Raw genomic sequence first — 18,067 nt, 5'->3', positions numbered from 1 at the left:
AACCTGACTGGCAATCTTCCTGATAAATGGCAGCACTGAACATTCACACACGAAGTTTGACTTCTTTTGAGAGCCAGAATTACATTACAAAGAGATTCAGAGTTGCTGTGGCTCCCACAGACATAAAGTAACCTACCAGCAACAAAAGTCAGTCATCTTCCAAATCTCAAGCTTTTTTACTACTTTGCAATATCATAGTAACTCTGCAGACACAGAAATCAACTCAGATTTTGATTCCCCGGAGTTCAAAGGTAACCACAGGAGCTCCAGAACCATGGAAAGAACTCACCTTACATATTAGGGGACTTCTAGCAAGACTTGGGGTCTGATTTTTGCCTGAAACCCTAAAGCCTTGTCGCCTCTTTCTTGTTGTGGATTTTCCATTGTGACACTTTCAATTCATAAATTGTGGACTGTTTCCACTTGGATTGTTAAGGTTGGTAAAATCTCATATTGCTCAAAAGCATAATAAAAGGTAGGGCAGGCATGGTGGCACAGGTTTGTCATCCAACACTGGGGAAAAGGTATTTTAGTTCAGGTTTCTATTGCTGCAAAGAGACACCATGACCACAGCAACTATCATAAAGGAAAACATTTAACGGGCTGGCTTACAGTTCAGAGGTTTAGTCCATTATCATCATGGTGGGACAGAGCAGCATGCAGGCAGATATGGTGCTGAAGATGAGAGTCCTACATCTTGATTGGCAGGCAACAGGAAGTGATCTCTCTCACTTGGTGTAGCTTGAGCATAGGAGACCTCAAAGATTACCCTCACAGTGACACATGTCCTCCAACAAGGCTACATCTACTCCAACAAGGCCACAACTCCCATTACTGGCACTCCCTTTGAGGGTTATTTTCTTTCAAACTACCACAGGAGATAAAGGCTGAATAATCATTACAAGTTTGGGGCCAGCTTAGGCTACTTAGTGAGAACCTGTGTCAAAAAACTGAAAGTGAAAATAAACTAAAGAGAAATTTAATATTTTTATGAGTTTTGATTCTACTATTTCATTTCTAAAAATATATCCTTGATGTGCTCAAAATCCATGCTTGTAGCTAAAGGATGTTCATTGATACATTATGTACTTAAAAGAAACTTTAAAATTCCTTACTTCCTTTACAACATCATCTTACTATAAAAGATTATTCAACCATTCAAGTGTTCTAGTATTGTTAGAAGTGATATTTTACATCTAGGAAAGATTAACAATGCATTATTAATGTATGAAATCAGATTAGAAAACAAGATGTGCAATATAATTCTATAATTCTTTTTTAAATGTATTATTTGCAAAATAAAAATTCTAGAGAATGTAAGCTCTATTATTAGTGGTGCTATGATCTAAGACTCTTACAGTTTCAAGCTAGTTCCTATAGTTAGTCCCTATAGCTAGTTCTAACTAAATGCCTCTATAAGCTATGAATGAGTATTAAAAAAAACATTTAAATTGGGGGCATAGGAATGTGAGAAAGATGAATAATAGAGAAGAGGTAAAATATTGAAGAACAAACATCATAAGAGGTTTTTTCATGAATCCTAGCAAGCTCTAAGCAAGCTCAAGGCAGATATATTTGTAATGGCATACATGGTTTTAATAGCTACAAGAGAACCAACACACAAAGAAGACAGAAGTATACTATGCAGAAAACATCTTGTCAGTCAGACAAACCTACAGGGAGTTGTCTAGGAATAAATTCTGTGAGAAGAAACTCCACTGCGTACTTCAGTATGACATCTTGGGTTCAGAGGAATGTGGAAGGTCTATTTCTCTTCCCTGAGTCCCTGGAACCTTGTTGTCTGTCTAGCCATTCAAACCAGGACTCCACACTGACTCTGATCTTGTTTCCAACCTCAACATTGGATGCCAAGACAAGTTTAAATATGAGGCACAGGTAACCAGGAGACCTAGTGTGCAGTCAACTTGGCCAAGGAGTGTATGCCTCACCAAATATATTCTCAATCAAAAGGTAATCTCATTTTCTACATTGTCTTTTCATTTTCAGCCGTGAAGGAATTCACCCCACTTTATACAGGATCTCAATATATATCACAGCTAGAATCAAAGGGATAGAGCTTGTTTTGTCAGTTTCAGACCCCTCCCTTCCTTCACACAACTGTTTAACTGTGTAATAAAGGCTTAGTGCAGTATCCACATTCATATTTCAATGAATCGGAGGTTCAAATGTTCAAGTGATATTCCCACTCACTCACCAAAGCATGAGTTCTCTATGTGGTAGGTTGGAGAAAAGAATCTCCTTTGAAGAAATTTAAAATCCATGTAGCCTACCATCTTGAACCTCATCTTTCTTCCTGCATTGTTCCTGCCTGGTGCTAATATCTGGAAAAACTATGCATATTGAAAGGACCATCACAAGACTAGTCCAGTCAACATTTGGTCATGGATATGGGATGGACTCCTAGGGCCCTCCTTCCTATTGGCAGTTGATGGCTGCTGGGGGAGGGGAAGTCACTGTCTTCAGTGCTGCTGCCACATCTGAGCCCCACATACCATCATTCATGCTCACACAACAGCTTTTAATTAAACTCAGTGGGTTAAAAAACCAAATCAAAGCAAAGTGGTATGAAATGGGAGGGGGATTTTCTGGGAGGAGAGAAGGTTGATGGGGAGGAGTAGAGAGGGTAAGGGTGAGTGTGATCAGAATGTGCATGTGTGTGTATGTGTGTGTGCAATGTAAATGTGTGTGTGTGAAATTGTCAAGGAATAAATTAAAATTTTTAAAATTACACTGTGAAAAAATCCTGTATGTATTGATTTTAAGAAAATTTGTTTCTTGGAAGCCAGTGCACCATAAATGTCACATAAATTAATTAAAATGTGCATTTTAATCTTACTTTTATTGCCAAGTGATATGAACACTAATAATAGCAGAACTAGTGCCTGTTATAATTAAATCAAAAAAAATCATACTAAACACAATAGATATTTTCACCAATATATAATTTAAGATGGAAGGTGTTCATAATCAGCCAGCCCTCTGCCTGATCCTGAAAATAACATCTGACCCCTCCTTTCAATGGCCACATTATCTTTCACTCAAGGCCTCCAAGTTAATGGTTCATCTATGTATGTCTGTACCAAGATGGAAGTCAGGAAGTATAATGGGAGAGAGGATAATAGGTCCTCCTATGTCAGACCAGAAAAGGGAGGGATTTTTTTCATACTATATTTAATATATCAGAGGTAATCACATGATCATATCTAAATCACTGCAAGGGAGGCTGGTGAAGCCAGGCTGTGTGCCCAGCAAGAAGCAGAAATAGTGTAGTGTGTTTCTTAGGATGTAAATAAGTTAAGATGAGCATAATAATAACAGCATAGCAGTCTCTAGCTTGTACCCTGGGAGCTGTAGAGGTGAACCCCAGTATGTTATAACTGCATCCTCAGTGATGCTCAACAATAATGATGCAAGGCCCCCTGTCAAAAAATTCAACTGCTGTCCCAGGATCCCTCTTCTTAAGAACTACAGAGATTTTTCTTGAGGGGGTGGGGAGTGCCTTGTTTCTTTTGTTCGTTCTTTTACTTTTTCAGAGGGGAACAGAAAACCTTCAGTAAGAGAACTTGAAAGACAAAACGCTCATCCAAATAACCCTGAGTTAGGTTGAAAATTAAATTTGCCAAAATCGTTATTCCTTATTCACCCCAGGTAATTTGGGTTTTTCCCTAAACAGTAAGTCAACCAATTAGTGATACTGTGTACTAATCACCTTAGTCTCTTCTCACCATGTGTTTTACCTGAATTGATATTTCACAGAGGAAAGATAAGAAATGGAGGGAAGAAGAGAAGACAGAATGGGAGGAAAGGAAGAAGGAGGTAGAGAAAGAAGGAGAGAGTATCTACCCTTCTTATATACCTTATACATTCTGTCCTTCAGTAGACAGATACTTCAGGCATTAAAGGCAGCTTTGAGTGATGAAGCTCAAGAGTGTTTGAAAGCAGGTTATAACTCCCTTTAGTAACTTGGTTCTGTTAGAAAATATGCATGAGTACAAATTATAACTCCTGCTAGAAAAGATCCAGGTCTCGTGGAGATTTGACTTTATTTCAGGAGTAGCAGCGGGGGTAAGGAGGCTTCTTTTTTTCTTTTTTAATCACCTTTTAAAGTAGATTTCATGGCTATTAGCACAAAGGAAATATTTCTGTTAGAAAAATACCTTAACTCTAATCAGAGCCAAACTGGCATTCTTGGTGTTCGGGAGCGCAAATGAGAAACAAATGGAAGATGTTTCTTTATCATATCTGCCTGAGATGAAATACTTCCACTGCCTTTTCCCTCAGCCAAAGCTCTCATCCACATCCAATAATCACAGCCCGATATCAATAGAGTTACAGGAAATAGATAGAGGAACAGACAGCTGGTAGAAGAACAAACTTAGAAAGCAGTTTTGTTCAAAATCTGATCCAGGTTAATTGTGTTCATATTTTTGGAGCCAGTGATTAAATTCCTAACCTCATTTCAAAGGAAATGTTCTTCAGTTTAGAAAAACCTTTTTATATAAAATGTCCATTGTAGAACTATTTATGACAGCAAATGCCAATAATAGGGGCTGACTAAGTTAATTTGGCATGTAGAATACACCAAAGGTGTTTGAAATTATGCACATACCTATATATCAAAGGTAACCTTTAGCTCCATCCACCTGCAAATTATTACAAATTGTAAATTAGTAAACTGACCTTTGAAAAACTCCAATATGAATGAAAGTGTGAAGCTCACCTTTGTCTTGAAGAATACGCATTTCTATGCCCTTTTGAGTAGCTAAAGTAATGTAACTTGATTTCAAAAGTTGGGATATCTTAATGGCCATATCTAAGAATGCTTTGAAATTAGGTATCAGTTTTATGAATAATGACATTTTACAACACCACGGACTTACACTCAAAATATTATGTTTATGGGGGAAATGCAGGGAAAAAATTGTTAGTACAATTTGATAAAAATATCTAGATAGACTATTTGTATCTCCCTCCCCCCCACACACACACACTTTTTTTTATTTCTAAAGTTTCTTCAGAAAAAAATAATTCTTTGGGAGATGTAAACACATACACATGCACACACACTTTGCAAACATTACCTCAATGGCATTTTTACTTTCTCATATCTTAATTATTATCCCCAAATCATAAGGCTACATGAAGTCTGGTATTAGCCACGAAACCCATGGAATCTTACTGCTTTGTGTTGTGATCTGAAGCCTGGGACTGGAAACCATGCCCAAAAGATCCAAACCAGTCTTCCATTTCTGGATCCACTTTACATGTTTCTGGGATGATGCTACCAATGTCTAGCTGAAAGGAAAGGATGCAGGCAAAGATTATATTCCTCTTCAGATCTCTATTGTCCCCTGGTTCTAGAAAGAATTTTACTGTCTGAGGAAATTTCAGGAATCTGAGGGATCACAGTGTAGATTCTACTGCGTCTTGATCTTGAGTACATTACTAGTAGATAGACTGAGCCACCCCAGGGTGAGCTGAGCCACACCTCCTTTTGCCAACAATCCCCTTATTGCTCTTGCAGGCAGAGTGCAGTTTTGTTTCTCTTTTGGTAACAGTAGCACCAAGTCTGTGTTGGGAGATTAACTCCGGCATCATTCTAAGAACATGTTTCTTCTCTTTCTCTCCAATATTTAATCACACTATCTGCCACTACGCTCTTTGCTCCCAGGGTTCTGTTGGAAGAAGTCTTTCTTTCAGATTGTGATGCATACCAGAGGTCCTGTTTGCATGTGATCCAACTCCATCCACTAATGGTAGAGTCCTCTCATAGCTTTGGACCTAGTGTTGATTTGGACAAAAGAGACTTGCCATAAGCAAGAGAATTCATCACCTGGAACGTTGATATGGGAGTGTTACAAGGAAGCATACATTAGTCAAATATAGTGGTTTGATTTTGCCCATCTGAAGAATGTGGGCAACTTCTAAAGACATTTCTAGTTGTTACTAACTTGTGGGGGTAGGGAGAGGAAGAAGAAGGCTGAGGACACCCAGAGGCCATTCACAGTCCTGCTAGGCCAGTGGTTCTCAACCTTACAAATGCTTTGATCCTTTAATATAATTTCTCATGACATGGTGACCCCAACAATTATAAAATTATTTTTATTGCTACTTTATAACTATAATTTTGCTACTGTTATGAATTACAATGTAAATATCTGCATTTTCCAGTGGTCTTAGGCAGCCCCTGGGAAAGAGTCATTCCATAGGGATTGTGATCCACAGGTTGAGAACCACTGTGCTAGGCACTCTGCCCCACCCCACAAGAACAGCAAAGAACTGAACAGCCTAAGATGACCATCCTGACGAGGTAAGAAACCTGATCATTTTCAGAATGAGGTAAGTAGATGTTCCCAGGAGAGATGGGCCTCCTGCTCAGGGCCCAGAGGAGTTTCTGATTTGGTAGGACCAGGGTGGGGCTAGAAAATTTGCATCTTTCACAAGTTTGAAGGCGATGATGTGATGGTGAAGGTTTGGGAACCAAAGTCAGAAACCCGCTATCTGGAGTGTCAGAAAGCATCCCCAGAAAAGTGCCGTGTGAAGGGTTAGCAGACATGGAGGGAGAACATACCATTTTGCAAGCAGTTTGTGAGAAAAGCCCAGAAACAGAAGGCTAAGGACCTAAGGATTAAGGAACTGCGATCCAAGCATAAGCAATTAGGTGAGACTCGAGAGGATCCAGGATATTTAAGGACAGTAACAAAGGCACTTAAGAGATTTTTAGCAGGGATCAGGAGAACTTGCCCAGGCAGGTGAGGTGGAGAAGCAGAGCAAGGCGTGATGCCTACGGTTTCCCATAATAAAAGGACATGTGTATAGCCACGCTCTAGATTCTAAACATAACTCAGCTTTGGACTACTTATGTGATCAGGGACAAATTATTTATCTTCCATGAGCCTCAGTTGCCTCACCTGTAAAATGGGAACATTCAGGGCCAGTTCACTACACTCTCCCGAGAGTAAATGAGATCACATTCATAAAAGTGTCCAACACAGGAGAGGGCTCAATGAATGTTAATTCCCTTCTATTAAGACTAAATGATGAAAGGGCAAGGAGCTCCTCCAGCGTCTTATTTGCATCTCAAAGAGAACACAGCAAAGCATGATGTCAGCAATGCAGTTCTGTCCAAAGAGCCCTGCATCATCCCTGTGTGCCAAACCAGTGCCAGGGCCTGCTGCTGGCATGCTCAAGTGCAAATTAGGCAACCGCCTGCCCACACAAAAATGCTGTACAGCTAATGCTAGGCTTGTAGATACCATCACAGAGCTCAGGCCAAAGTTACCTCATTTATAGATGTTTGGATACTTCACAAGACCTTTGACCATTTCCCTTATTGTTTTGTAGCCTGACAATGGCCAGGAGAAACAGCATTTAGAACCACAGTAAATAATAATACTTAACACTTAAATAACATTTGCCATCTTCAAAGCCATTCGCAAACACACATAAATTAAGACGTACCCAGCCCCAGCCTTGGGAAAGTGTTATTATCTTTGTTTCTTCAAGACAGCAAAGAGGATGAGGTAATGCAGTTGCCCAAAGCCTGTGGCCAGTTGGCATCAAAGTGGGCTTCTTTCATCTAGTCCAGGCATCCCAAGTAGGTCCATTCCAGGGTGGTGTGGATGTGGACTCTTCCCCGGGCCACAGGTACGATACATTGAGTTTCAGTGAAGAGGGTGTTCTTCTTTTCCAGTCACGCTCATCAGTCTCACTGTGCACAAATGTCCCCAGCATCACCCAGATCAGGCTTCAGGGAATGGTCCCACTTTGGGTCATTACTGGCTCTTTAAATCTCATATTCTGCAACCTCCCAGAAAACTACATTAACGTCATGATCTTTTCTGTGTGTTCCATAATTATGTAATTTAATAGTGATAATATCTCAAAGTGTCCTCATCTGTAAACTAGGAAGATAATGACCCCCAAGGTAGCTGTGAGGACAATGTATGAAAAGCGCCAGGTGGATAAGCAAGATTTCTTTATTGTGGTATGATTGACGTCATTGCCATTGTATTTATTTCATTATTTATAGTAAGTGTCCCATATGCTGCATCTTAGGATGTTCCTAACAACCCTGTTGTGAAAACCAGCAGGTAATATCATCCCCTGTGGAAGCCTAGGACAGAGAAGGGAAACAAGCTAACTCAAAACCATAGCTAACCACTGGCAGAAAACTACAGAGCCAATGGAATGTTATATTCTCCCCTCCTCTGCATTCTATACAAACAATGGCACTTCTACATTCCTCACCCAATATCTCTTCACCAATTCAAGGCAAATTTATTAAGCTCCTATTGTATGCCACACATGTACTCAGGGGTTCCAAGGCTTGTGGGATATCTTCAAAGCACTTGTTTTCCAGAAGATTCTGGTCATGTGGGAAAGATAAACAACTTGCAGCTGCATCTTGCAATCTAACCTGTAAAGGGCCCAAGGGCCTGTCTAGAATGGCTCCTCCCAGGGCTAGAGGGACAGCTCAATGGATAATGTGCCTGGTGTGTACATGTGAGAGTGTGGGTTTCAATCCCCAGCACCGATGGAAAGTTGGATTAGGTGGTACATGCCTGTAATCCCAGCACTCCTACTGCAAGAAGGGATCGCTGGAAGCTAGCTGATGCATGCAGCAGCAAAATCAAAAGACCTTTTCCTAAACAATGTAGGAGAAAGGACTGATACCTTAGGCTCTCCTCTGACCTCCACATGTGTTCCATGGTGCACACACACACACACACACACACACACACACATACACACACACTCACAAGAATGTCCACAACCAAAATGTGGCATGTGGAAAGTACCATTCAGTCATCCCCACCCTCATCTCTGTTTCTACACCAATGTTACTGAAGAAATGGCATTCTAGAAACTTTGCAAGGGAATTGGATAAGATCCCACTTGCCCCAGGATAAAAGTATTTCTTGTTTAGATGCCTGGAAATCCTTCATGTTTATTCAAATCAGGGGTTATTTTCTTGTCTATTGTATGAATTAAGTGTGAAGGTTCAGGGGGTCAGAGGTACGCAGACCGAAATCCAACATTAGCATTCTTCTGTATGTCTAACCTGATTTCACAGACACTGAGCTTCCTCTCAAACAGAGGTAACAGAATGCTGATGGGGAAACTGTAAGAAGCCAGACATACAGTACTCAGCACCAAGAGGTACCTGGGAGCACTTCAAAATAGCAGCTATTGTTATCATTGTAGTAGTACTGTAATCATTTCTCATTCATATATTCTTAACAAATATGGAGCCAAATCTCAAGGCAAAGTTTGTCAAGGGTCCTGCTAATATCTCTCCTATAGATTATCTTGCTGTGAACTAGTTTATCTGGTTTACAAGATGGAACTCTTGAAAATATCATAGCTATCCATGGTATAACTACATAGACTAATAACTTCCATTGAATATCAGTGCTTTTTTTTTTCTAGCAATGTCAATAGCTGAGTTTAGGAACATTTATCAAAAGTAAGAATTAAGCTAGAAGTGGAGGCTCATACTTGTATTTCTAGCACTTGGGAGGCTGAGGCAGGAGGATTGCCTTGATTCCTGGCTGTACAACATATTGAGTTCCTGAGCAGCCTGAGACCCTATCTCAAAACACTAAAAGTAGACAGAATAAGAAGGAAAGGAAAAAATAAATAAGCGTGATGGATCTAGTACAAAGGAATGGGTTATTGGAATCAGAGAGCAAATTGAGACCCAGCTCTGCTTCTTACCAGCAACAGATCAGGGGGAATCAGCCCTGCCATGACTCTTCTTTCATTTACACTACAGAAATTGTAACAGCACCCTTAATAGGTCATTGAGGACCCAACGAAATAAAATGCATTAAAACATGGTACATTGCAAATGCTAATAAAATTCTAGCTGCATTACTGATTCTCTGGGTAGATTTTTCTCTATAGAAGGAGGAGATCCCGGATGAGAAAGTGATGGGAGGGGTTCTTGGGGCGGGAAAGAACAGAAAGGTTTTTAGTCTAATCCTTAAACACCCACTGTGTGCCACACAACAACACATAGCTCTCGGTATAGACACATCTGGGTTAAAATCCTAGTTCTAGTGCTTCTTGGCTGTGAGGCTTTCAAGCAGCTGCTTTGTCTCGATGGGTCTTTGCTTCCTGATGTGGTAAGAAGTATCATCTACATTGCTGACTCTGGGTGAAGCTCGTACAATTGAACACTCAGAGCAGCCTGAAGAGTAACAGGCAGCTTGTGAATGCTCGATTTTCCTCTGAAAAACCTGGGGAGAAAAGGCAGCTGGGTCGGCATTCTTGTCTCAGTGCTTTGGGGACTAGGATCACTTGCCTCCTGCAGAAAGTGCTTGCAAGAACAATACAGGATGGTACAATGCTTATCTGAAGGAATGGCATTGGAAGCCCAAGGGTCTTTAGACCAGAGAGCTGCAGCACAGAGAAGGGTACAAAGGTGGGGAGCAGTTGTGTGAGGTATTTACTGCATGAGAGTTCATGGGACACAGTATAATCAGCTGTTCCAGTCAGCCCAAATATTACAATTATCAGTGCATAACAAACCACCTCAAACTAAGAGGCATAAAGCAGCCTATGGTTTTAAAGGGATAAAGTGAGAAAGGAGCGGGCAGAAGAAAGGAGGCAGGCAGGAAGACAGGGATAGAAAACTGAAAATTACAGAAAAGTGGAATTTACTTGACTTGAAAAAATAGGCTCTAAGAAATCCTTTACCCTTTTCATGGAGGCCCTGAAGATTGCTTTGGTGAACTCTGACATCCCTCCCAGCTCTTAGAATCTGCGGCCTTCCCCGTGGACCCTGCATGGTGGTGATTAACATTCCCTTTTCCCAAGATGAGTGGCCCAGGCTTTCATCTTGCAGTGTTTATAAATGCCTTTGAAAGTGGAATGTGCCCTGTACATATGCAGAGCTATCATTAATACTATGTCCAAACACCTCTCTCCACATGATAGTTAAGGAACAAAGCATCAAGGCTGTGAATAGGACAGACATTTCACAGTAAGCATGTGTGTGCACACACCCCAATTAAGGAAGGTTCTTTATTCTCACCCCTCCTTGGGAGAAATACCAGAATACCTCACGGCAGCCAGAGGGAACAGAATCTGAGCCATTCACAGGCTCAAATAGAAAACTGGGGGACAAAACTGGAGCATAATTGGCTCTTTTTGATGGAGCTTCTTTTGGCTACAAGACACTGAGAAAGGCACTATGGGAAACATAACAGAGACCTATCCTGGGAATTCAGACATGACAGAGACATTGATCTGGTGTCTAGGTTTATTCTCAGGAGACAGATTTCCAGGTGAGTCAACGAACTTCAAATGTCAAATATTCAACGGAGTTGAGGAAGATTCTGCTATGGCCACTCAGAGGCACATTGTCCAAATATATTGCTGTGATGGCCAAGTTTATTGTCTTAAAATACTTTAGTTTGTTAAAACTGTAAGGATCCATGAAGATTATGAACCCTATTTGTGAAAGATCATGCAAATAAAATTTTGTATCAACTGTCTCACACATTTCCTAAAGTTCTACAGAACTCTCCACAGGATTCTCTGGGCCCTTTCTTAACCCTCTCGGTAAATGTGATATGGAAAGGTCAGAAGGGGTTCAAAACAAGAAGGAGACATTCTCCAACCCTTGGCCCAGGGAATCTGGTCTTGTGCAGGGTATGGCAGATACCTGAAAGAAATACTTATTTAATAGATAAACAGCTTTAATGGATAAATGTGAGGCTGAAAAAGGCAAAATAAATAACTCTCTTGCCTTTTAAGCATGAAGACAAGACTTCTGACCCCAGAACCCATGTAAATGCCTCATAGGAAAAGCAGCCTGCTGGTAATTCCAGTGCTCAGAAGGCAGAGACAGAAGACCTAGATGCAAGACAATCTGCCTCCATGAACAAGGTGGACAGTGACAAAGGAAGACTTCCAACATGAGACCTGAGTGCACATACATGCATACACACATGTATGCACACACATAAATGCTCCACCACACACAATGGAACATGCATACATCTACATACCACATACATGTTGTTTTTTTTAAAAAAGATTTATTTATTTATTATGTATACAGCATATATGACTGCTGCAGGCCAGAAGAGGGCACCAGATCTCATTACAGATGGTTGTGAGCCACCATGTGGTTGCTGGGAATTGAACTCAGGACCTCTGGAAGAGCAGTCAGTACTCTTAACCTCTGAGCCATCTCTCCAGCCCCTACATGTTTTGTTTTTTTTTTTAAAAAGCAAAAATAAAAATATTTTTAAATAAATTAAAGAAATGAACTATGGTATTTTTGAGGCACTGATCTTTTAGTTGCAGCTCTGAAGCCTTTGGTATTTTTTGGTTGCTTAATAAATGTATGACTAAGTGGCTGAATCATAAGAATCATGTCAAAGTCATGGAAATGGTGTAATATTTGCTTTCTTCCTACCAAGGTAGCAGAGGATTAAAAACCAAATCAGCTGAGTATAGGAGTATATGTATTTATGTATTTATTCTCAGAACTCAGGAGACTGAGGCAGGTGAATCTCTATGAGTTCAAGGCCAATTTGGTCTACATAGCAAGTTCCAGGCTTCCCAGAGCTACCTGTCTTGAAACAAAACAAAGAAAGAAAAGCTATCTTTTCTTTTCTGTTCCATTGGTTATATTTTCAAGTTTCTAGTGTTCAGTAATCAGATGTTAATTTTATAGAATAATGGGTTTCATCATGGAATTTCCATGTATGCATATTATATACTTGGAGTATATTCAGGCTCCATTCCCCACTCTGGTCCCCACATTGCACTCTTACTGGGTCCCTTCATTTTCCTCAGTAGTCCTATTTCCAGGTCTGATTTTCTTATCAAGATTCTACAGACAAGAAAGCATACATTTGACTTTCTGAGACTGACTTATTTCATTTAACATCATGATCTCTAGCTTTGTCACAACACAATTATTTTCTCCTTTATGTCTAATTGTAAAGGGATGGTTGGGGTACCCAGGCTGATTCCACAACTTAGCAACTCTTCAAAATAAACCATGCCTTGAACATTCAGCATCTCCACAGCAAACGCAAAAATCAAAACCTGGGGAGGTTTGTTTTGAGAAATCCTAGGCGAATGGCAAAGCCTTCCATGCCATTGCATGGAAATGACTTCCAGCCATTGCACTTCCTTAACATCACCAACTTCGGTACACTTTCTAAGCCTTCCATCGTCCCTCCATCATAAAGAGAAGAGCAGCGGGTGAGATACATAAACACTCACTAGTGAATATTTACTGCTTACTAGGGTTGAACTCCAACCCTCCAGCAAGTTCCTTATTTATACAAGGCAAGAGGAAGTGGAGCCTGCAGTGGGAGAGGGAGAGGGAGAGGGAGAGGGAGAGGAGAGGGAGAGGGAGAGGGAGAGGGAGAGGGAGAGGGAGAGGGAGAGGGAGAGGGAGAGGGAGAGGGAGAGGGAGAGGGAGAGGGAGAGGGAGAGGGAGAGGGAGAGGAGAGAGAAGCAGGAGAGCTTCTGAAAGTTAAACCTTCTTGTTTCTTTTGCTAAAGTAGTCGTTTTCCCTGAAAAGGTAGATACAACACCACCATATGGTTCGTACATTATGCAAACAAGGAACAGGAAGGAACCCTAAGGACTACTGAAAGGCAGGGTCCCAGGTGGAAAGCCACATGCTGCCTCACCTCCCTGCTCTCTTTATGCCCACTGGACCTTTGTTTAGTACTCTTACTCCAGTCCTTCTCGCCATTGAGGGCTTCCAACTTCCGGCCACCTTGAGGGGCTTTTTGGTAAAGTGCCACAAGAAGATAAAATTAGAAACTGGGTTTTCTTTCTGTCTCTCACTCAGTCAGTCATACCTACACCAGAAACACCCTCCAACTTTCATCCCTACACACAGAATAAGCTGAGCCAGCTTCTGACCGCCTCAAATCTGACTCTTCCCTTTGCTCAGCTGCCCCTTTAAGGTGAGCCCCACAGCTTCTCCATTTTAACTTTTGTTCTTCTGTCTGCTAAGTGTGCAGCCCTCCCCTAGAATGTGTGTGGCAGCCTGTGCATACGGCAGCTGATGCTCATAGTCTCCGCACTAGGAGGCTGAGGCACGAGGATGGCTGCAAGTTCAAGAACAGCCTAGGCTGAAGAATGATAGTCTGTCTCAGAAACCAAAACCAACCTGTCAACAAAAACACAAACAAATAAACTAAAAACCTAAAAAAAAAAAAAAATCCCTAAAAACCTAAAAGTTAATGTGGCTAAAGCCAGAACATCATGGTGAAACACACTTGTCTAACGAGGCGTGGTTATGATGGTGGTTGGTAGCAAGCTAAGCTAATCACTCACTGCCTAGCAGATATGGTTACAGGCAAGCTACCACTGCTGCAGGCATATAATTCCCAATATAGCCTCAAATATGGCCACTTAGTCCAAAAACCTGCTAAATCATCACTCACGGTGACATTATAAGCACCTTTGAAAGGATGTGTTCACTATTCTCACCAACACGCCTTCCTAGCCACTTGTGGTAATCAGAAGGAGACAACAGAGAAAAGTTGTGTGTCATTTGCTCCTAGGGATTCGGACAGCTGGCTTGTATTGAGTTTGCATTCAGAGGTGATTGCTCTAAGTCCTCCAGGATGAAGCATGGTGAACCGAGCACCCCGAATAGCTCTTCAAAGCCTCCAGCAGACAGGGAAATCAGGAGGAAGTTCTGAGCAGCTTCTGTAAGAGTGGCCACATACCTGAGAGATGTTTCAGGGTGGCACATTAATAAGCATCATCTTTCCGAAATAAAGCTTAGAATTACATCTTAAATAGTGATGACAACTGCTACATGTTACCTTTTCTTTTATAACATTTCTATTAAGGGTTTTTTAATGATTTAAAGAAGATATGAAAAGATCAATAATATAGATGGTCAAAAATAAAGGGATAAAGGGCTGGAGAGATGACACAGAGGTAAGAGCACTGGCTTAGGAAGACTCAGGATCCATTCCCAGCACCCACATGTTGGTTTACAACCATCTGTAACTCTAATGCTAGGAGATCTGAAGCCCTCTTCTGGACTCTGTGGACACTGCCTGCATGTGATACACAGACAAACATGCAGACAAAACACATATACACATAAAAATAAGTAATATAATTTAAAAAAAAAATCAGTGTGTTAAAAAAATCGTGAATTGAACCTTAGGTGTAAGAGTTGCATTAAAGATTCATTAGTTGGGGTTGAGCAGCCTACAGTCTACATTTTGACTTGTTGTCTATCTCTGTAATCATTTTTATCTGTTGCAAAAAGAAGCTTCTTTGATGAAGGGCAAGAACTAAAATCATGGAAGAGAAGGCAGAAAGGCTGTAAGAGCCAGAGGCCCAAGACTCCTTTTGGTAGATCCTGTCTCCTAGATATGACAGAATAAATGCACCCATGAACTCTCATCAATATAGTCTACTTCAAAAGGACATGATGAGATCCAAAGGAGATGGCATGAAGTGCTTACAGTAGGGCCTGATAAAGAACACTGTTTAATATGATTGTCCTACTGCAGACATTCTTAGTGGTTTTGTTACTACAATGGTTCAGGTCAGAACCTGGGCTCTAGCAGCCCTAAGGTCACCTGTCTTCAGGAGGCCCACTAAAGAAAAATTAGTGAAAAGCAAAAAGGAGATTCATTCTTTGTGGCCACACTGGGAAGAACAAAGAGATTTAGTAACAACCCACCTCTACGAGTCCATCTTCGGCCTTGACTGAACCTTATGTTTAAATATAAGGCAAGAGTTATGTATAGGTAAGCAGTGTCTAGTAAGGATGTGATCCTGCCCATCATCATTGTCCCATCTCCAGTGTTTTCTCTCCTTCAAGGTAGCCTAAAAAGCCAGAACTGTGTGAAATTTCTTCTTAGGAACAAGCCCCTCCTCTGTAGCAGCAGCTCTTTCCTTCTCTCATCTCAAGATTCTCAGCTAAATAACAATTCCTTGGTTTCCATTGTTTCAACAGTCTGATAGCCAAAGGGAGGGGCACGGGCATCTCTTTAGAATGCCTTCATTCATGCCAAGGTGGTTAGAGTTCCATATTATGGTCAGTTGTCTATTCAAATGAGAAGGAAAACTTATCCAACCCAATGATGGGATTTTTGCTCTTGATCTTGCCTGATTGCCCAACTCTGCCCTGTGCTGATGATTGGGATACATTATACAAATAAGTTAAATGAAACACATATTCTAATTTTACAGTTTAAGAAGTGTTTTGATACATATTGACTTGTTCTAGCCAGAGCACTTGGCCGTCTTAAAAACAACTACTTTGATGCCTCTGTCTATCCTCTCTCCATCTGTGCTTCCAATAGCACAAGCAGAAAGGGGAATTATACCTTTCCATACCTAATGACATGTGCCTTTTCTCCTTAGAGTCCCCAAGGCACTGACATGGAATAGATTTTCCTTGGGAAATTTGCAATGCAGAATCACACTGTTAGAGCAGGAACAAGCACAGCCTCGTGGTGCATGCCTGTAATCCAAGCACTCAGGAGGCTAAGCTGGGAGCATTGAAAATATGAGGTCAGCTTGAGTAGCTAGATTCTGCCTCTATACAAAAAGAGTTGAATGAATCTGGTGTGGGAGCCCGTTTTCAGGTTCCTTGTGGCTTTACCCAGCAGGTCCTCATAGAGAGGATGATTGGACCACAGGCCTGAGTGCAGGTATCTGAGATGGTCTACACTTGGCTGTGCTGGAGGGAGGTCTTTTGATCTACCCCTTGGCGTCTCTATAAATACCCTGGGGCAGAGACAGTCAGGGCCCATTAGAATAGGTTCCAGGCCCTCTGGAGGCTATCCTTTATTTTCTATCTGTTTATCTCCACAATCTAAATCCTTCTATCTAATATTTCCTGCTGCTCACACTCAAGAAAACTCTGGGGAACTGTGGGGTTGGTGGATAAACACCCCACAATCTGGTAGATAACCAGTCCTGTATTTTATTTTATAGAAAGAAATACTGAGTCCTAAGATAAAATCAGATGTGTTCAAAATTACAATATGCAAACCTTTGAGGCAATGCTTAGAGGTGATGGGGTGGGGACAGCACGTATTAACAATGAATTGGAATTTTTTTTTCAGAGAATTTGTTTATTTCCTCCCCAAAAACCAACTGCAATCATAAGAGGTGAGTACAAGCTCATGATTTTATTGTCTTCATAACAAGATCAGCTTAGAACTGGATCACCTGGCCCTTTCTCTTCTTATCGCCTCCCAGTTCAAAGTGCTTGCATCTCTTAATAGCCAGCATCCTCTTCGATCTGCAGTTGGGCTCAACACAATCAAGTCTCAGCACAATCTTCTTTGTAGTTTTAGCCTTTTTGCGGAAAATAGGCTTAGTCTGCCCACCATAGCCGCTCTGTTTCCTGTCATAGCGCCGCTTTCCCTGGGCATACAAAGAATCCTTGCCCTTCTTGTACTGGGTCACTTTGTGGGGTTGGTGCTTGCCACATTTCTTGCAGGACATCCGGCGGGTCTTAGGAACGTTCACCATGTTGGCGGGAGCGATATCGGCACAGAAAGCATGAATTGGAATTTTTAGGAATAAAATTTTGCTGAAAGCAACTTAGAAATTTTTGTCCACTCAAATGAGGGTTTCCCACCCTACTTATGGAGAACATAACACCACACTATCCCTAGTCAACGTCACTGGATTTAGACTCATCAAGGAGTCACACTTCTGTGTATTTCTATAAGGGCATTTCCAGAGTACTTTAACTGAAGAAGAAAGACTCCCTCTAAATGAGGATGGCATCATTCCATGGACTTCATCCCAAAAAAGGAGCAGCATTCATTCATTTCTCCATGCTTCCTGACTGCAGATGCAACATGACCCGCTGCTTCATGCTCCGGCTGCCATACCTTCCCCGTCACTCTCAAACCACAAGGCAACAAAACTCAGATATTCTTAAGTGATTTTGTCAAGTAGTTTATCACACCAATGAGATAAGTAATAATATATTGTTAAATATCAAAGACAGATAGGATTGCTTCGTGGGTGAATTTGAGTGGGTAACATCGTTGTTGTTTTTGTTTTA

The 18,067-nt window shown here is 41.1% G+C and overlaps 1 protein-coding gene across 1 annotated transcript; it reads right to left on the bottom strand.

Moving 5' to 3' along the window:
- Positions 1–17,151: 17,151 nt before the first annotated feature.
- On the bottom strand, positions 17,152–17,538 carry LOC114701995 (60S ribosomal protein L36a-like). Its single transcript, XM_028882212.2, has one exon. It carries the CDS (start codon positions 17,521–17,523, stop codon positions 17,203–17,205), a length of 321 nt encoding a protein of 106 aa, XP_028738045.1. The 5' UTR covers positions 17,524–17,538; the 3' UTR covers positions 17,152–17,202.
- Between the last annotated feature and the right edge of the window lie 529 nt (positions 17,539–18,067).

This window comes from Peromyscus leucopus, chromosome 16_21 (genome assembly GCF_004664715.2).
Source record: "Peromyscus leucopus breed LL Stock chromosome 16_21, UCI_PerLeu_2.1, whole genome shotgun sequence".
Lineage (NCBI taxonomy): Eukaryota > Metazoa > Chordata > Mammalia > Rodentia > Cricetidae > Peromyscus > Peromyscus leucopus.
Note: the sequence above shows the minus strand (reverse complement) of the source record. Positions and strands in the feature narration are given on the sequence as shown.

What these genes read in the sequence shown, in the direction of transcription:
- LOC114701995 (XM_028882212.2), bottom strand. Translation starts at nt 17,523, where the DNA reads ATGGTGAACGTTCCTAAGACCCGCCGGATGTCCTGCAAGAAATGTGGC.